We start from the raw sequence: 20,877 nt of genomic DNA, 5'->3' as shown, positions 1-20,877 counted from the left end.
ATCTAATGGATGTATATATTGCTGTATATAATGATGATGTATCTGACTGTTCTGGCTATAGCTAGATCACCTCAGGTTTTCCCAAGGTAACTTAGCAAAAGCAATCTGGATGGAGTCCCATCAAGAAAGGCATTTTAAAACACTGTAGCCAATGACCTTGATTCTGTTTATTGGAATACTGAACTGATTTTGCTGTGAGTTGTTTGTGAGCACTAAGCTGATGTGTTGGAGAAATGTAGTACTGAAACCTCTTAAAACATAACGTCAGATGATATTTTGAGGTATGGGTTGGTTTCAGTCATGAGTGGGTAAGGATCTGAGCAATAACACCTGCCTACCAAACTCTCCCTACTAAAGAAATGAATTCAGTGTCCATAATTCAGTATTTAGTATAAACTTCTTAATTTTTGCATGCTCTTAAGTAGTCAGAGGGTGATTTATTTTTTTTTTTGGGGGGGGGGGGGGGGGGGGGCTGGGTTTAATGATGCTTTTGTTTGAAGATAGGCTGCGTAGCATTTTAGTTTTTCAGATAATAGCAATTGCATTTTTATTTAGGCTTCTAACGTCTTCTTAGATCTGGAAAGATACCACTTATTCTGCAGCAGCAATTCAGATTGTCTGAAAGGGGGAGTCCGTATTTGTTTAAGCTAACAAATCTGTAATTTGTGTTATTCCTTGTATCTTTTAGCAGTTTGTTTTGTCTTTTGATTTTTTTTACCTATGTTTCATTGCTTTAGATGCTATGAAAGATGAGTTTCAGCTGATACTTGAGTCACGCAGCAACTCTAGTATTGTTGCTCCAAGATGTTACAAGTTACTGACTTGGCCCAAGATATTACAAGTTACTGACAGCTTTTTCGATCATCTGTACTTAAAACTGCACTGAGTGGTCTTCTGAAGAATGAATAGTTGCTTATTCAAAAGCAGTGGGGTTTGACTTTTTAGGGTTGATAGGATAGGTGTAATTGTGTCTTTGCTCTACCCTTCTTACTTGGACTGCTTGGCTTTGAATAAGAAGGAAACAGGGAAAATCAGAGAGACTCCTTATATGTTATAGACAAGATCCAGGCCCAGCTGTGAGAGGAATCTTTTGTTGTAAAATCTTTGGCCCAGCCAACTTCTGCATCTCTTGTCCAGGCCATTTGTAACAGGCTTTGTCCTGTACTTTGATTCTAGGGCACTAGACCTCACGTTGCAGCTGCTGATTTGGCACTTCCCACAGAGTTGTACGTGGGCACTTTGCGTTGGCAAAACTTTGTGTTGGCAGTAGTGGGTTATGTGACAGGAGCCTGTATTTATATTCCTTAAAATTCCATGTTTAACCTGATCATAGAACCATAGACTAAAAAATTAGTTCTCAGATACTATGCAAGAGTGATTAATCAGATGTTTTCAAGTATTTATTCTTTTTATTTCAGGTTAGAAGTCGACTTTATGTAGGTAAGCTTATTTTTCATAGTTTGGAGCGTGACTTTCTTAAACTTCTTTTTTTGCTACTTGTAATTATGTGAATGCTGCAACATTTAGCTGTCTATTTATTATAGGAAGGGAAAAACAGCTTGCCAACAAAATTGCTGAACTAGTTGAAGAAAAATGCAAAATTCTTGAAAAACTCAGCCTTTGCAAAAAAGAGGTAATATTTCCCATTAATTGCTTTCACATGTGTCACTTGATAAACTGAGCCAATTTCTGTATTTAAATTACTAAACTTAAGCCTGACTCTGTGATTCTGTGACTCAAAAATGTTTAAAATTTTTAAAAGTAATTCTTCAAATGCTTTTTCTGTCAGTGCATTTTATTGTGTATCACATTGTCAGTGTGATCAAGGGTTTTTTTATGCCTCTCTGATAATGTACTCAGGCTAAGGTTGTCCTGATTTCTGGCAGGTGTATTTGTGAGATGATGGCTATGTTTCGGACTAGAACATCATTATTTCTATTATTTAGGCACTTTTTTTTAACATACATTCTGACATAAAGTATTTCTTTTTCAGTTTGAAGATCTAGAATCTTCTCTAAAGGATGACAACACTACGAAAGAATCAGCAGATGCAGCTTTTGTTGAGGTAAAAAGATAAATAGAAATTATCTAAGCAATTTAAGGCAGTGTTTCAGGAAAATGCTATGCACATTAAAAACATAATTGCTTTGTGAGTATCGGTTTGCTAATCCTACGTTACTGAAAATAGCACAGAAAAGAGACTAACTAAGAAAAGTTTTTGTAACAATTGAATTACAAGCAGAATGGAAACAAAATGATTGATATTAGAGTAAATGACATTTCAGACAATATTTAATTACTTAAACAGTAAACTGTTCGTGTTCCTAGCAGAGAGAACACTGCATTAAACATGTTCTCATGTGATTCAATTCAAGTTTATTTTATAAGCTACTGGAGCACAGTTTAAAGTTACCAGTGCTTTTAAGTGAAAGTCACACATAAGTAGAGAATAGCTTCACGTGTTAAGTAATAAAAAAAAAAAAATCAGATGTAATTACATTATTTATATCCCCCAAGCTTGTCTTTGTAAAAGAGTTCCAAAAAAGTGAATCGAATACATCATAGGCTATATAACATCAAATCCACTATATAAAAAATGGATAGATTTATTTTTTTCTGCAACTCAGACCCTATAAATCTAGTTGTTACAGGCTTTGTTAGCATACAAGAGTCTAGAGTACTTTGAGATTTATCCTTGATATTGTGATGTTTGTTAAATGTACTTTGTCATTTTGTATTAAAATGATATTTGAAACATACTTATATTCTTCCTACGTAGTTAATGTCAAGTGTTTTGTGTTAACTGTCAAAACAACTTGATTTAGGAAACGCATGAAAAACTGAACAAGTCAAACTCAGAACTCAACCAGGAAATTGCAAGTCTAGAAAAAGAACTGGAAGAAGAAAAATCTAAGCAGTCAGAAAATGATAACTTGGTAAGAATAAAAATAATCCTGTCCATGTTGCTCTTACTCTTCTTGATGTTTTTTTATTATTCCTTTGGAATTATACTGTCTATTATATTGTCGTATTGTCTATGGGGAAGACAAACTATTCTTTGTTTTTTTAAACAGTAACTGTATTTCCCCGTTTGTGTCTCCTCAAACTCCCTGTGCCATACTGGAAAAATAACACCCATGTGACAAATGTTCAGAAAAAGAACTCTTTTCCCTGATTTGGCAGTAGCAACCTTCTCAGTTTGAAAATTAAAGTAACTTTAGTAATTGCCTGAACTTTTTCAGTCAAATCTGTGGAAGAAGTTATATAAAAACCTAATAATTTTCAGGTGGCTGAAATTGAGGAGAGATTGGAGTCTTTAGAGAATGAAGCAAGATCTATTCAATCACAAGTTGATGAGGTATGTCCAATTTTTATCATTTGTTTTCAAATCTTCATAATTTCTCTATTTTCCATGTAGTTACATTTTCAAAATTTTGTCTATTAAGGGTGCAGAATTAATGTGTTCTGTAAACTAAGCGACATGCTAAGGCTTCTTACTTCTGTGCGATTTGATTTAGCAACTTTTAATTGCTAAAGAGTACCTTGTCTTTTCTTTACCCTTTTAATCCACAATGATACAGGTGTTGCAAAACTTCAATTAACAAAGGCTGTTGAAAATGTGGGAAAAATGTGAGAATGTTTATATAGTAAGGATAGAAAAGTTAAGAATGAGTACAGTAATACCATGGTGACCCTACTTGTTGTATCTTCACTTACACTGTTGAAACAATACTTCTTTCTTTCAATGTAGGCCAAGTCCACCCTAAAAGTGTATCAGATTAATACAGAGAGACTCAAGACATCTGTTCAAGATGCAGTAGATGAAAACTGCCATCTCCAGGAAAGTGAGAAACAGGTAGGTTCTTCCTAATTAAATTCCTTAGAAATCTTATATTTTCCTCCAGCGCTGTGTAGACATGACTTTTGTAAGGAGCTCATCCTCCATGTCTGTGTTAGTATTCCTTGAGTGCTCTAGTAAATGGAATGAGGAAGAGGATATGCCTTTAAAATTAAGTTCTGTTGGAAAAACTTTGTCAAAGATAGTCCTATATTATTAAAAACCAAACAAAGCTAATTCTAAAGAAACATCCAGAAAGATCAGTGAAAAAGTGAGCATGTAAGTAACGTGGGACTGATAAGAATTTTGCTGAGACCTGAAGGAAAGCAGAGAGATTTGAGCAAGTCTGCAGCTAGGATCCTCTGCATTGGCAGAGAGCAAATGCTTATATTTGATACAGAAAACAAAACAAAAATGCAGAAATTGCAATGTATGTAAAAGGCAGGTAGGAAACTTACTGTAGTATCACTATGAATAAATTAGTGGAAAGTCAGATCGGTAATATGAAGATACAGAAAGGACTGTTACTTCCCAAATTTTAGCTGTTTATTTTCCTTCACGCTGCAGCTAGATCACAGAATGGCTTGGGTTGGAAGGGACCTTAAAGCCCATCCAGTTCCAACCCCCCTGCCATGGGCAGGGACACCTCCCACCAGACCAGGTTGCCCAAAGCCCCATCCAGCCTGGCCTTGAGCTCCTCCAGGGATGGGGCATCCACAGCTGCTCTGGGCAGCCTGTGCCAGTGCCTCACCACTCTCTATAGTATTTCTTCTTCATACGTAATCTAAATCTTCCCCATTTTAGTTTAAAGCCATTCCCCCTTGTCCTATCACTCCGCTCCCTGACAAAGAGTCCTACCCCAGCTTTCTTGTAGGTCCCCTTTAGGTACCAGAAGACCTTTATATGGTCTCCCTTTGGCCTTTTCTTTTCCAGGCTGAACAACCCCAACTCTCTCAGCCTGTCTTCATAGGAGAGGCATTCCAGCCCTCAGATCCTGAGAATAGATCCCAAAGAATGCTGGTTATTTTTAAAATGTTCAACGTATGCAGTAGTCATTCAGTGCAATAACTAGTTTTACAATGAAATTATAATATTCTATAATTTAAAAAAAAATCTTAGAACATTAAATGTTACACGGAGTGTTTCATTTTTATGGATATGTGCTTCCTTTCCTGCCTGAGAGATGATTGTTTTTGTTGTCTGAATTGTATCAAGGTACCTACCTTGCAGAACTAGAGGCACAGGACTTTTGGTTTTGTCTTTTTCTATTGAAACATCTTATATATCAAACTTACTGATTCAAGGGGTAAAAAAAAAAAATTGGAAATAGAAAATTTACTGTTGGAGGAACATTCCAATTCTGCACAACTCTGTTCTCAGTAAAACTTTTTAGAAAGAGCGTATGCTTGGTTTCACCAAAAAGAAAAAGGGAAGTAGAAGATGATAGAATTTTATTAAATACTGTGAGTGGAGAAACAGTAGATTTTGGTTTTATCACTGCGAGATTAAGTTGCTTAAAAATTGCTTTCTTTCAAGTGTCTTTTTTTTTCAAATCTTTACATAACTTTCAGTGAGAGGGATGTGTCTAATCTCGGTGCTTTATTTCAAATGTGATAGAATGTACTTAGATAAATTTAGAGAAGTAGAACTCAGTCTCAAGTGGTTTTTTTTTTTTTTCCTGGTAAATTCTTGGTTTCAGACAGAAATAATCTATTTCTTTTTGTGAAAAGAGTATTCTTTTTTTCCTCCACTTAAAAATAGGGCTTACAGTAATGTAGTACTGAGTGCTGAGAATTACTCTACATTTTATATGCAATAATTTTCTATCAAGCAAGCCCAGGAAAAAAATCAGGAAAAACAGCCCCCAGGAGGTAAATAACTTGTCAGGTTCCTAGATAAATAAAGTTTTTTGTATTCCTTCCAGATAAAATATCTTGGGTATAGTAGTTCCTTAACCACATTATTCAGGATGAATTCCTGCACTTTGTCATTAACTGAGCTTTGTTGCAGTGTTTAGTCATTTGAGAACATTTGTATATGTTGCGTTTTGCTCTGCTTTTTAGTGGATAAAGAACCTGGAAAGAGTTGATAGGACCTGATATCTGCTTTGCTTGTGTTTTCTTTTATGAGGTGGTTGTAAGCATGTAAATTAGTTTACTGTGTTAGAAGATCTATATCCCTTTTTTCTTTTTTCTTTTATTTTTTTGAAAGATGGAATTTCACTTATGCTCAAAAGGTAACAAAGATGTTATTTGTTTACAGAAATTAGAGTGCTTTCTTCCTCTGTCCATTGGCACTAATGGGTCGTAATCTTCTGGCACATCATAGCTTAACCATTAAAACAGATGTGCTCTCTCGGATTGATGTGTCAGAGAAAGGATTGGGCCTTTTAGTTTGAACAAGGGAACTGTTAATGAACTCAGACTTATTGCTTTATGTGGTGTTTTTTTTCCCCTTCATTAGGAACATCAGAAATAAATGCTGCTTTAGCTCATTGCAAATCATTTCTTGTAATTCTTACAGGTATATAAAGTCAGGTCAATTTATTTTCTCTTTGGCTTCATGTAGAAGGACTCTCTTAAGGTTTAGCTTCCCTTTGAGGAATGACTTCATGATAAATGTAGTTGCCTGTGTATGTCTTCTGAGCAGCATTAGCAAAGAGTGTTTTTGTTTTATCTGTAATTTCTAGTTTGCCTGATGCTACAAATTCATATATGGCTTTTACTGCTTGAAAGGTGCAGTTGTGTGCCAAGTGGTGTTCATCCAATTCTAGTCACATATTTTGTTTTACACCTTTCATTTTATCTTTGATAACAAGTGTTCAGGCTTGTTTGTCTACTTGCATGGCAGTTCCCCTGTTTAACTCCCATTTTCTGGTTTTATTTTTAGTATAACTTTCACTTACGTTTTTGTTGCTCAACCTAGCTGTTCCTTTCTGTACACTCAGTGCTTTTAAATTGGTTGCCTGTTGTACAACTTTGAACAATATTCTTTTGACATTCTCTTAAATAGTTTCCCATGGTTTTGTACTGTATGTTTTGTCTTTAAAGCTTGCATGCATATCATTTTATTCTTACAATGTGAAGGCATGATTTACTTAGCTAATTTATTCCAGTGTTTTTTAATAAACTAAGTGCTTACATGTACTAATTGCTTTACTACTGTAAAGTACTTTTCTGAAATGAGATTTTACTAGGGAATATCTATCAAACGTAACCTTGGAATTTGCCTGTTGTTCAGGCAATGACAAAGACATGACGATGTCTTTAGACAATGACAAAGATGCATACAATTAAGTAATGATTACATGCAGTTGCTGTGATTTTCATTAATGGAAAAACTCTTTTTAAAATAAAATTTTAAAATGTCATTAAGAAGTGTGGAGGAGAGCAAGGGAGATAGTGTAAATGTACAAGTCTTGTGAATTTAAGCAGCTGTCTGAAAAGCTTCCAGATTTTCCTTACCTCACCGACCTCTCCTAGGTTGAGAAGACAGCTATAATTTCAAAAGTGTATGTGCATGTTGGGGAAGGAGTCTTCTCCCCTCTGTCCACTCCTCCCCAGTGTTCATAATTGTTTGTTACACAAATTGTCACTTTTTATATGCATCGCTGTTGTCACATCATGTGATTTTAAGTGAGTGGAATAGTAAATGAACCATTTTGCTATTTTTTAAATGGTCTAACAACTAATTACAAGAGTTATTGTAGTTATATCAATGGGATGATAACATAGAAGTCTTATATTTGAATCTTGAGACTTTGTCTTGTAGTCGTCTTGTTTAATTCATATTGGTGGATGAGAGGTTAAAATTCTGCTTTTGTGTATGTAGATAATATGCACGACAGGCTGAAGTGCTATTCATCCTGGTTCTTTGTTTTAATGAATAATCACACTAATCTAGTATTTCCCTTTTTAGCTTTTAAAAGAAGCTGAAGGATGGGATGAACGATTTAGTGAACTAAATGAACAAACAAAGATGTTTGAATCATCTAAAACAGATATAGAAGAAGTATTGAAAAATAAAGAGAGTCAAGTCAAGGTAAATTATGACCGGTAGCACTGAATCGTATTATTCAGTCTGATGCTAACCATTAAGTTTCAAGAAGATATAACAAACTCTCCTTTTCTTAATATGTGTTAAGCTGTTTTTTTTGTTTGATGTGTCCATCCTCGAATGTCTCCTTTCCTGCTAAGCAAAAAAGGTTGCTTAGCAGCACGGTGGAGCAGTCTGACAGCCTTAGAAGCCTGCAGGCTAAACAAGACCATAGCACTTTTGGTTCTGATAGAGTGTTTACTCTTTTTGGAATTTGGAGCATGGGTATTGGGGACTTATTGTTATGTGTGTGTACCATATATGCCCGAGCCTTGTGAAAAGCCTACTTACTTGGGTACCTGAGGAATCTTTGCTAGGGCATACCTGTTAACCTGCTGGTATATGTTTTAATGGGAAGAGTAATGTCAGACATTTAGAGTCCTATAGATGAGGCTCGCTTAATCTGCTAAGGGAAATAAGTTAGGATTAGAAATCCTGGAAAAGTAGTTGGAATTCTAATCTCATTTTCATTGCTTGTATTTATTTTTCTGTTCTTGTTTTGTGTGGGCTTTTTCTTAGTCGCTGACACAGTACTTGCTGAAGATGAAAGACTGGAGTTCAGCAATCAGAGATGATGATGACACTGAAGATGATCACTGGGACACTGATATAAAGGGTGAAACAGAAAATGGAGAGCATTTAGGTATGATATGTTTTAATAGATGTTTTAAAAATAGAGAACCAACAAAATTCCAGGAAAGCGGAAAGATCAGTTCTTCAAAAACTGGGTTTTTAAAACTCACCCAATTTTATTCATGTCAGACAGTTAACTGATGCTTGGAAACCTCTGGAAAGCCTGTGCTACTGTAGGGTAGCATGTGGGTATGCATTCTCATAGGCAAATGTAAAGACTGAGTGCTCAGTCTCTTGCAGGATGCCTCGGCAATGATTCTCAGACGTCTGTAGATAGAAATGTTGCTCAGACATTTGTAGATAGAAATGTTGCTTTCATTTCTTCCCAAAGCTCCTCGAAGCAGTAGCCCTGTAGGTCTGTAGAGTCTAATTTCTGCTGCTTCCTTGTCCTTACACAGCAGTTACAGGTAGTATAGTATTACTGGGGATATAGGTGTAGGTCCTCTCAAAACAGCAGCACAGAAGAACCTTTCCGCCTCCTGATTCTTGCTGCAGGTTCTTTTTTGTTAGTGCTGATTGTACAATAGGGCACAGCACAGAAAGTCCTACAACGTGTGTTCACCATCTCACTCTTAATAAGTGCATTCTGAGCCTATTTAGAAAATAGACACGCCCCCCCCCCCCCCCCCCCCCCCCCCCCCCCCCCCCCCCCAATTTAAAATTTGCTTGTGTCTGTTGTGGCATGTTGGGGATTGCATTTTTTATAAGAGCAAAATAAAATGATACATTTTGAGTAGTGAGCTCTGTCACAAACCTTTCTGTGCTTTTTATGTGACGTATTCTATTCTGTCAATCAGATGATCAGCAAAAACGAACTGTAAAGAAATTGATCTATGCTGCAAAGGTACGTTATTTTAAGAAACTTGTGGATGGAAGGGGGGTGAGACTAAATGGAATATATGCAATTTCTTATGGTAAGGTTAAGTGCATATAGATATCTGTGTGCACTTAGTATTAAAACCCAGCATTTTTTGATATTAATTAAATATTTTTGCTTGCAAACACTTTCTAATAATCTTAAGTTCCTTTTTTTTTTTTTTTATTTTGACTGTAGTTAAATGCTTGTTTAAAGACCATGGAAACAGAAAGAGATCAAATGTATTCAAAATTGTCTGATGAAAACAAAGCCAAAGGAGAACTTACAGGTAATTAAACAATGTTACCGGCTGTCTTATTTTCACTAAAAACTGAATTAAGTTTTAATATAATTCTTAATTAATTCTTTCATAATAGATATTATTATTAATCATAATATATTAATGTATAGATCTACTTGTCCTTTAAAATGCCTTTTTGAGTTGCTTAGCTATTTTAAATAATTTGATTTAAATTAATTTGATTTTAGAGGTAAAGCAATCAAAATTTAGTGGTTTATATTAATCATAAAGCACCATTTGCAAGTTTTATTGTACTCTGTTGGAGTATAGAAGTTACATAATCTTAAAATACATGAACAAAGTGATGTTAATATACATAATACCTTTAAATAAATACTGAACCTGAAACAGTGGAGTTCTAGTCTAAATTTTAAAACTATCTACTAAAATGTGTAGTTTAGTTGTAGTGGGCAGAAGCTGAATAGTTAGTAAGATATACAATACTGCATTTAGAGAATCAAAGCTAGAAGTATTTTTCTCTGTTTTTCTTTGTTGTGTAGGTCATACTGAATTAAACTTAATAAGATGAAAACACTGCCACTTCAATTAAAAAAGTCTGTAACTACCAATTGCTTTTATAGATAACAGCCAGCAGAATAGCCATCATGTTTGAACATACTGTGCTTTGTTATTTGAATGATGATATGCTCTATAAAACTGTATTTTTTCATGCATGAGGGTCATTTAGCCTGACTCCTTATGCTGGCACGTTTTCCAAATCGATTTTAACTCTGTCCCATAAAGGTATTCTAGCTTACTTGAAATTTTATATCTTTTTTGAAAAGAGGCATAAGAATAGTAAATAGGAAAGGAAACAGGACTGATTTTAATTTGGATAGGTAACAAATCTGAGTTATTCGTTCAGGCTACTGAGCAAGGCTTTGTGTGGCTAAATCTGCAATATGATGGTAACGATTTTACTCTTTTAGAGTGGAATAATTACAATAATAAAAGCTCCAAATTAAAATTTATATTGTGAATTATAAAACTGCAGTGTCTAGAGAAGCTACACCGTTTAGAGGGAAAACAAAGGCTAGGCATTTGCTCAGAGCTGTGCTTGGTAGAGAGTATAATGCTGGCTTCCCATCAAAGGACCAATGCTGTTTCTCAATTTGTGTAATTTACTGAAATGTATTAATACATATTACTGCATGCATTATTAAATCAATATAGTAGCAGAGGCTTCTACAGACTTTCTCTGTCCTAAAATGTTACAAGTATTTTAATTTTGTAAACTGTACGTTGTTCCCAATATAATTATCTCTAAATTTGACAGAGCGTATAGAAAACCTCCAAAGTGAACAAGTTTCCTTGCAGTCTGAAAATGAACGCTTTGAAAGTGAAGTTCAAAAGCTTCAGCAGAAACTCAAAGTAATGACTGAGCTTTATCAAGAAAATGAAATGAAACTACACAGGTGCTGGTTCTTCTTGACCATTTATATTCTTGACCTTTTATATTCAAACCTTACTGTTTGAGATTCCACACATTTTGATTTGGTTGGCTGAAAATTATTGGAAGTTTCAATACTGCTTTCCAGAGTTTTTTGAAGTAGGAAGTAGTAGGAAGACCCTGTTATGTTGCACCTTAATGTACATTTGTGATCACAGTAATTTTATACTAACTTTTTCCATGGAAGTAGTGGTATATTAATTTAGGACTTTTCCACAATTAAGTACAGAAAAAAAGATAACATGAGAAGCAACAAATCTAATCTATGAAATAAGGTGGGTGAAGTTGGACAGCTTGACTTCTAAATGAAGGTATGCTATAATACATCTATCAAAGTTGCTGAAAGACAATCAGTAGCTTCTTTAACAGTTGGGTGTATTTTATATAGTGAAGGGAGCTACTGATGTCTGTGGAAGAGTGGCGCTATATGTAAAACTAAGCTTAGGAGTTAAAATGTGGCCAGCTATTAATGGTGAGCAACATAGAACCTGTGTGAATTTGGCTTTTGTCACCAACAAAGACGCAATATGAAGGCTGTGCCATCTGTCTCCCAGTAAGGATGACAGTAGGTAACGGGACGTGCTGACCAAAATCAAATACAGAAAGGACTGGAGGTCCAGTTGATTGGGACAGGATGGAGCATGTAATAACTTTCAGAAGTGTGTGTGGCTGTGGTAGGATCAGGAGGGAATCATTTTAAGGCACGAATTTACATTTTTACTAGCCAGAAATTGTTTTTTTAAGGAGCAAACAATCTTGAAGGCAGCAAGAGAAGCAGTACAAGTCTTGATTTTGTACTGAGCGATATGCGGGATGTTTTTCAAGTGTTGCTTTCAATAATAATCTGCTTTGTAGTTTGTGTAATACATAGGTGACTGTCATCCTCATAGATGCAGGAAAACCCCAAATCCACTACAGTAACATTTGATTTTTAAAGGGGAAGAGGGATAGAAAGGAACTTAACGAAAAGAAGTTATTTCAAGATACCATGCTGAAGTTCAGCAAATATATGATGCTTGTCAAAGACTACAAGAGACAAAAAGGAGTGGAGAGAAGCTGTTGTGGTGGAGATAGCTAAATAAAAGAGGATATTAGTACTAATGGGACATCTTTTAAATAGTTATTGAAATAGCACTGAAAGATAGTGTATTTCTGTGTGTGGTTGTCTATTTGTACATTTCTGCAAATATTTCCATTTGCAATACTAACTCCCTAGGGCAGTAATTTGCAAAAGAAAAGCTTGAGTTTTTGGGAGCTTAAATTATCTTCCAAATTGCTTTTAGGAATAGTGATAATGCTTCATTAAAAACAAAGCAAAACGAACAAACAAAAACTGAAGAAATTCATAAAAACTAGTTCTGTTTATGCCGTTTTATCTGTTACCTTTAAAGTTCTTTATCTGGATAAATACCATCTGCACATCATGCCTAAATAATTTGAGATTTTTTTCTTGGACTGACTACAGAATTGTTGACTTAAAATTAAGCCGAGTTTGTGAATTTTCTTAAAGGAAACTGACAGTAGAAGAGAGAGAACGCCTACAAAAAGAAGAAAAGCTCTCTAAAGTAGATGAAAAAATTAATCATGCTGCTGAAGAACTAAACAGCTACAGGTAATTACAAATTTTACTTACTATTATGAGTTCTTCTAAAGTGAACAAAAAGCAGTAGAGAATTAATAAGAACACCAGCTTAAGTGAATGTGTTTTCTTCCAGATTCTTTGGTTTACTTTTGTTTGTGTGTTGTTATATGCTAGTATGTGTGTAATAATGCATACTATTAGAGTTTCTGTTTTATTAAAAAATATAAAAATTAAAATGAGAATGGAAGACCACTGAGAACTTTTCCATTAGAATGCTGTTTGTATTGAAATGTTAGCTTTAATGGAATGGTAGAAGTGGGTCTCTATCTAGTTCCCTTTAGTGAACAGATTAAAAATTTAAAATAAAAAAAAAAAAAGTTAAAAAGAGAATGCTGTGAAATAAATGCAACATTCAGCTTTCCTATAGATCTGAACATATTTGTTGTCTAGTTTTAGTATTATATTTCTGTATCTCTAAGCTTTTAAATAGTATTACTGTGATGTGGGGATATTTTCTGTAATTGTTTTGTAGCTGTTTTGCATTACACTAGCTGTGTACATATGTTCTTCTTCAGTAGCTTCTTGAACTACAGCATAATCGTTTGATTTGTAATGTGTACTTCCTGTCTTCCTTCAATGATGGGAGTATTGACACTGAAGTGAATGATACGGATCAGCAATGCTTCCTGAGCAGCTGATTAATCTTTCTCTGGAATGTGAAGCCTTTGTGGACGTTTTTCAGTATTCATTTAGGAATACAGAATTCACTCTTTTTGATTTACTCAGAATTTGTCTTTGGCCCACCTGCTGAGAGGGTGCAGAACCTAGGAAGGCTGCGCACCAGGCAGCTGGCAACTAGGTGGCATCATACTTCCTGTGGTCTTGCAATAACTTCAGTGCAAGTACCTGTCCCCCAGAACTGACTGCTAAACTGTAACAGCATGAGGTTCTAGCCCAGTTAGTACAATTGCTGAGCTGGCTGTTAGGGCATGCTGTAGGGTGATATCCTTCATGCTGGAAACATATCACAGACCACTGAACAGCTGGGGAGTGGTTGACTCTAAGGATCATGTGGTACACAAAAATGATGGTAGCAGTGGAAATTCTAGTCTTTAGATGATGATACTTTCTTCTAGATACAAAAATTATTTTTTAAAATAATTATACTTTGTGTTAACCATTAAGTTTACCATATTTAAAATTATTTTCCTCAGTATTTTATTACAGTGTCATAAATCCTATTTTTGTTACAGACAGCGAGCAAAAGATCTCGAAGAGGAGTTAGAAAGAACCATTCGTTCTTATCAGAATCAGGTATGTCTTTGTGTTACTTGGCATTGATGCCAAGTAGGATGGATGTTAATGCAACTGAAATACCACTTTCCATTAAGTTGTTATAGTGAATTTGGCTTGTTCTTTTGTTTTGCTTTTCTCCTTGTCTTTTTTTTTATTACCTATTTTGTCATCTGTTTTTCGTGGACTCATTCTCTTAGTAGAGATCACTAACTTTATTAAAAAGTAAGTTCAGTTTAAGTTTGCATGTCTCATAATAATTTACCTACACATTGCATTTATGACTGAGAGCATATACTCAATCGTAAGTTTTCTTTTTCAGATGAATAATGCACTTCAGTAATGATCTAACAAATGTCTTTTTCACAGATTACTTCACATGAGAAAAAAGCTCATGATAATTGGGTAAGTTCCAAACACTAAATTTTCTTAATTCTGTATGTCAACTACTTGTCTCCCTTTTCGGTGGTTTGAATAGCTTGCTCTATCGCTTCTAAATTTTTTGTTAAAAACAGATCATCAAAATTAACCTGTTACCTTTAAACCTACTGATTTCTTGCAGAAATACACAAAAGCATGTTAAAAATACTGTTGTCATAGAATAGTTGCAATAATTAAGCTGAGTGAGTTTTGAGCTCAGTAGAATTGAATACTACAATGTTGTTTGTTATAGCACTAAATCTGCTTGAATAACATGTTACCATTTAACAAGTGCGTGGCATTTTGCTAATAATAAAAGCATTTGGCCTTGCTTCGGTGCCATTTTAATATTTTTCCTGGATGTACTCCACTCTTTTTATCTGCTAATAGAAGACATTATGTCCTGTGAGAACAGTATGTTCCGTTGACAGCTTCCTAAGAATGTTGCTACAAAATGCATTTTTTTTACCTTTTTTTCCAAACAGGAAACTTTAAAATATCTCCTGACTAATACATTCTTCAGTTTCGCAGAATGGTCTGTATGAGATAGTCCTGTTAAAAGTTATGGCACTTCATGGTCATAATATTACAGATTTGAATTGTATTATTTTAAAATAAAACTTGCATATGTAAAATTGGAGAGTTTAAATCTTGTATGTGTTCTGTAGATGCTTCAAAGCAGCTATAACCAAAGAATTTAATTCCTGCAGTTTTAAGAATCTGCAGGAAAACTGTATTGTTTCCCAAAAAATTTGGGTAGTAGAACTGCTAGTGTCATTTGGTGACGTTGTGAGGCTGTTTCCTGTGCTTTATACATGAGTCATACATCACGAAAATACAATCTGAACACTTCAGATAGAAAAATGTATTGGATCTAGGAGCTGTCACATTTATGAAGCATTTAATTAATAAACAGCAATATCTAAGCATCTGATTTTTGTCCTTCTTGAAAGCTGACAGCCCGAGCAGCTGAAAGACACCTCAATGATATAAGAAAAGAAAATGCACATAACAGACAAAAGTAAGTACAGTCCTGATCTGATTCTAAACAGATGTGATTTGGAATGTATGTTTTGGATTTATGCAATTCAGTATTTTCTAGACATACGTTGATCAATGGTGAACAAGACAGAGCAGAGAGCAGTGCTCCATTGTAGCTCTGAATGAGGGGAGTCATTTGAGGATTCTTGTAATGATACTATGCAAGAAAATATGAACTATGTGAAGTATTGAAATATTTCAGAAAAGAAACAGAATGTAGGCCTAGGACTCTAGGGTTTTGATGGTACTGTTTTTTTAATAGGCATGTATTAACCAGAAGTCATGATTACTAAATAATCTTGCGGTTATTTAGCTCAGAAGTTAATACTGAGCTAACAGTTGAGGTGTGTAAGGGGGAAACCTTTAGATATACAACTAACTAACATCTGAAGTGCAACACAGAGTACTCATGAGAATAGTGTTGTGCCTAGGAGTAATGACATCTAACATGCCACTTCAACTTCTGAATTACAGCTTAAATGCACTAGCATAGAAGAAATACTTCAAGGAATTCTTAAATTCAGAGTTCTGTGATATCTCGTCTTTTTTTATTTAGGGAATGAAATACATTTGTCTATTTAGCCCTTTTAGTAGAAATGCTACTAGTAAGCAGTGCAGACCAGTAACATTTTTGTGCTTCTTTTTTGTTGTTTGTTCACAGATTAACTGAAGCAGAATTTAAACTTGACCTTTTAGAAAAAGATCCTTATGCTCTTGATGTTCCAGTTAGACCGTTTGGCAGAGGTACAGTGTTGAATTGTAAAATAGACTCTAATTGTTCTGGTTTCTGGTTTTGTTTCCCAAGACAGCACATATGTAGTCGTTTGAAATCTTGGCCATGTGTATGTAGTAGTCATTTAAAAAAAAAAAGTTACTCTAGGTCATGTCAAATATTTTGTTGAAACTAAGAGCATTGGCAGTATTGCAGCATTGATGAGAGGAGTGTGGGAATATGACACACATGGTAACTGGAACACAGTTCTTGTTTCACTTACACGATTTAGTTTTAAACTTCACCTGAGAAGTTAATTACTTTATACAGTTTGCTGAACTAAGTATTGTGAACTTGAGCATTTTGTTTTAACTGTTCCAGAGCATTCCCCATATGGACCCTCACCAATGGGCCGGCCTTCATCTGAAACAAGAGCTTTTCTTTCCCCTCCAACTTTATTGGAGGGTCCTTTAAGGCTTTCACCTATGCTTCCAGGTGGAGGAGGAGGAAGAGGTACAATTCTTAAACTTGAAAACCTATCTATTCTGGATTTCTCTCTCCTCTGCTATAAATCTGTCACACCTTTTCCTCTTGCTGGTGACAAAAAGTATTAAAACCACCAATTCAGTACAAACAGGTCCTCAGACAAACTCTTCCTGTTTTTCAGCTTGTTTCTAAAGCTGCCTAGTGTATACCAGCACAACGGAAAGTTTTGTTGGTACTAGTGGATTAGTCAGTAGATTGCTTTCAGGAGCACCAATTGAGAAAAGTGAAAAGCCAAACTTAGTCTTGTTTTATTTTTTGGACAAATGCAGTTCTGCTGAAATAAACTTCTGATTTTAAGGTAAACAAGTTAATTAGTTTTTTCAGGAAAGGATGTTGATACTTCTCGTTCGTCTAAAGATGGAGAGAGAAGAAGGGGAGTTACCTACACTGACAAAAATATGAGACAGTTTTAGAGAGAGTCATGAATAATATTTCTTTAGGAAGTTACTGATTCAGTGATGTTTTCCTCCCCTTGGCTTGTGAATTTAAGAGTCATTGTACGTGAAGACGGTTTCATCCCTAGTGATGAAAGAGAACAGGAAGGTGGCGCGTAAGGAGTGAAATGTAGAGTTTGAGAAGTAGGTGAAAGAAAGCCATAGTGTCATGGCTGATAAGGGAAGGAAACACTATTCCTTTGTAATTTTTTTTAATGGAAACAGTGTAGATGAATGTTAGAGTGAAGTTCAGCATCTGTTACGGGTAATGAAGAAGTTACTATTTGACTTAATAGCTGTTAAATCTGTTGGTACCTATATTTGTTTCACAGGAAATATGTCTAAACATGTCTCATCTGTAAGGATGTCACTAATCAACATTGATTTTTAAAAGACTATTTACTTTAATTCGTTGTAAGTGGTATACCCAGTTGCATATGAAAGTTGATTCACATTCTAAGTCAAAAAAAGAAAAAAGAAAACAGATCAGATGTTCAGCCATAACACACATACCACATGCAGGTAAAGTCACATATTTGACAACTGCTTACTTGAATAGAGACAGTATGTAATGAAATTGAGATGTCGTATGAATCTTTAAAATTGTAACTCAGCTGTTACTGGTGTGTAAGAGTGAAAACTGGATTTCAAAATGCACTCTTAGCAAGGAAAGAAATTATGCAAAGACATTACTGTTCACTTTGCAATGGAGCACTAATCTAACTTGGGAAGATTAAACAAATGATGTGTTTAGTCAGTGCTAACTACAGAGCGATTGTAGTGCTTATCTCACTTTGCACAAGATAGAAAATGGCTTCAAATTCTAAGTTGGATTTTAGGGTAGGGAATTACAGAATGATACTAGAACTCTGCATTTATGTCAATTTTCAGACCAAATCTTTCTTTAAAGGAAACTTGCAATCTGAAGTCACTCATCACATTTCTCTTCCACTTGCTTATATGTTGACCTGGTCTTTTCTAATTTTTTTTCTTGATTAAAGAGTTAGAACAAATGAGAATAGTCTTGAATATAATACAAATATTTTTTTCAATGAGGTTGTTAACTTTGAGTGCTAATTTTTAAATTGATGAGGTCTTGTTAATGACAGTTATTTTAGTGCTAAGAATAACATCTATCATGAAGGCACCATTTTTTTTTTTTTGACTTCAATGAACAGAAACTCTTAAAATGATTACCAAAAAAATCAGGTACTGTAGGTTACGCTCCCATTGAACTAAATTTTTTTCATTCCAAACAAACCTTTAAACACTTCTAGTAAGTCATCAGCAGCAAACAGCTGGAGATTCCTGGGGAGCTGTGCACCTTGCGTATCTTGAAAGTGTTGGTATTGCATGATACATTTTATTGTTTTCAGGCTTAATGAAGAAAGACACATAATGTAGGATTTGAAAACCAGAGTAAATAGCTATCTGATTTCTTCAATTAGGATCCAGAGGACCAGGATCTACTGTCATGTATGAAGCTAGTAATGAAAGAGGAGAGCTGGGTTCTGATAGATTACCTGATCCCCACAGACCACCATCAGATACTGGATCCCTGTCTCCTCCTTGGGACAGAGAACGCAGGATAATTCTGCCTCCACCAGGTATAGAAATCTGCTTAGCTACTGGAATAATGGAGTTTCTGACTTGCAGCATAAATATTTATTTTTTTTTGTGTATCGATATGAGTTGTTTTCTAGGAATTGCATGTGCAGTCACACTGGAAAGGTTTTTTAATAGTAGGGTTTTATCCCCTTCTTGAATAATGCAGTTCATTTGCACTTTTTCTATGCTGTCTTTTAAATGTATATTGATACTAGCAGTGCATAATCAGCTGCTTAGTTTCATCATTTTACTAGGGGCTTATTTAGTGCATCAAAAGACCTGTCTAGGCTGGATGATGAATGAGAGATCTGAGAAAGTCATAATTTTTAATGGTACATTAGCCTTAAAAAAAATTAAATCCTGAAAGGTAGCTGATGTTGAAAGATACTATTTTTTTTTAATGTTTCTGCTAGTAGTAGGGGAACACCATGGGACAGTCATCCTGACTGAAAATGCACTGTTTAGTACTTATTTTCACGTTGATGTTGCCTCTTCTATAAATAACAGGAACAAAATAAGTCATTGCTCTCACTTCAGATAAACGTGTGTTACGCATCATCACTCAAGGAAGACATAGATAAAATGAAGAGGATACTGATGTTTCTGAAGTAAACTGAATTTGGGGGGGGGGGGCGGGTTGGAACAACCTTCCTGTATACTTGTAATAAAGAAGCAAAAATACTACAAGTTTAAAAAAATAAAAATAAAAAATAAAGAACACAGGTGAATGTACTTCAGTTTGCAGATGCAGCAAGCTATTGTAGTTGCTGTGCATCTTGTACGTAAGTCTGATCATAAAACTCAAAGTTCACTCAGGATGCAGTTTTCCATTTGTCAGATCTCATCTATTTACAGGATACTGCAGTCCTGTTTTCTTGTCCAGAGCTGTGTTCTTACCCCATCCTTGCCCAGGATCTGACTAATACAGTTTGCCGTGTAGCTGCATAATTGCTAGATTCAGTGCAAGGAAATGGGAAATGCACTAGAGTGGTAAAAAATGTAATGGGAAACAGCACTCTTACATTAGTACGGCTTAAAATGTACAGCAACTTATTTTGACATTGGCCTTCATTGCTGTGCTGAATCTTTGTTTTGAGGTCACTTATGTAATCACAACATAAAGAATGCTACTGTATGTTAAACCAAAAATCAATGAGCTTTCTCTTTTGCAGCTCCTGAAACATCAGTTTACTACAAATGTAAGCTGTAGTATATGAAGGTGGGATTCCTATGGTCTTTTTTTTTTTAATTCTAGGATTGTTTCCCACCCTGGTTAATAGTCACTTTGAATATTTACAGGAGCATAAGATATCCAGATAATTTTGCTGATATAAAATTATGTGAAATGAGGTAATAAATCTTCACTGACCTGTTTTGTGACGTTTTTGTTTTCAATGATAGGTGAGCCCTATTCTGATCCAGTTCTTCCTCCTCGAAGACAAGAAAGATTTTTCCCTAATCCTCCAAATACTGGAAGACTTTCTGGACCAGCAGAGCTACGAACATACAACGTGCAGTCTTTTGATAAAACAGGTGGGAATTGCTTTACCTGGCTTCCATGACACGATCAGGTGAAGAATCTCAGTATAGGGTGACCATATGTACTACGCCGTGGGAGGAGGGCAGTTTGACAGCTACCCTACGCCTGATACGTTCTGTTGTGCAAAAACATTTTAATACCTGCTGGCTTTGATGCAGATCCACCTTCACTGTTCTGGGTGTTAACCATTCAGACGTGGCCTTCCGTATCTTGTGGCTCCTGCCATGAAGCTCAACACAGTGTTTAAGTTTCACAAACCTTTACTTGCATTTCTGTGTCATTTTTGGTAAAGTTAGAGTAAATGAAACTGAAAGAATAACAGCAACATTTTCAAGTATTCACTGGCTTTGAGTACTGAAGTAGAAGGTCCTGCAGCCTCCTCCTTCAAACCGTTTGTAATACCTGGAGCTTTTTGTAGTTCACAGTGCAGTTGTCCATCAATTTCATCACGTTTCACTGTCTCATTACCATTTGAAATGGGCCAATTTTGTAAATTCTTGTTTGTGACACTGAGCAACACACAGAAGC

At 35.3% G+C, this 20,877-nt stretch overlaps 1 protein-coding gene across 7 annotated transcripts in view; it reads left to right on the top strand.

Moving 5' to 3' along the window:
* Positions 1-20,877, top strand: part of MIA2 (MIA SH3 domain ER export factor 2) — a 40,607-nt gene that overhangs the window by 15,713 nt on the left and 4,017 nt on the right. For 5 of the 7 annotated variants that reach the window (XM_040559762.1, XM_040559769.1, XM_040559766.1 and 2 more), the window contains 19 exons: positions 1,419-1,440; positions 1,545-1,633; positions 1,994-2,065; positions 2,826-2,936; positions 3,287-3,358; positions 3,752-3,856; positions 7,757-7,879; positions 8,453-8,576; positions 9,364-9,410; positions 9,621-9,711; positions 11,000-11,138; positions 12,684-12,785; positions 14,009-14,069; positions 14,418-14,453; positions 15,422-15,489; positions 16,171-16,253; positions 16,603-16,734; positions 18,650-18,808; positions 20,211-20,342. In XM_040559762.1, the coding sequence (XP_040415696.1) occupies positions 1,419-1,440; positions 1,545-1,633; positions 1,994-2,065; positions 2,826-2,936; positions 3,287-3,358; positions 3,752-3,856; positions 7,757-7,879; positions 8,453-8,576; positions 9,364-9,410; positions 9,621-9,711; positions 11,000-11,138; positions 12,684-12,785; positions 14,009-14,069; positions 14,418-14,453; positions 15,422-15,489; positions 16,171-16,253; positions 16,603-16,734; positions 18,650-18,808; positions 20,211-20,342 (1,768 nt within the window). The remainder of the gene's footprint in view (positions 1-1,418; positions 1,441-1,544; positions 1,634-1,993; positions 2,066-2,825; positions 2,937-3,286; positions 3,359-3,751; positions 3,857-7,756; positions 7,880-8,452; positions 8,577-9,363; positions 9,411-9,620; positions 9,712-10,999; positions 11,139-12,683; positions 12,786-14,008; positions 14,070-14,417; positions 14,454-15,421; positions 15,490-16,170; positions 16,254-16,602; positions 16,735-18,649; positions 18,809-20,210; positions 20,343-20,877) is intronic. The other 2 variants (XM_040559763.1, XM_040559768.1) reach the window with 1 other exon arrangement.

The sequence above is a fragment of the Cygnus olor genome, chromosome 5 (assembly GCF_009769625.2).
Source record: "Cygnus olor isolate bCygOlo1 chromosome 5, bCygOlo1.pri.v2, whole genome shotgun sequence".
Classification (NCBI taxonomy): domain Eukaryota; kingdom Metazoa; phylum Chordata; class Aves; order Anseriformes; family Anatidae; genus Cygnus; species Cygnus olor.
Note: the sequence above shows the minus strand (reverse complement) of the source record. Positions and strands in the feature narration are given on the sequence as shown.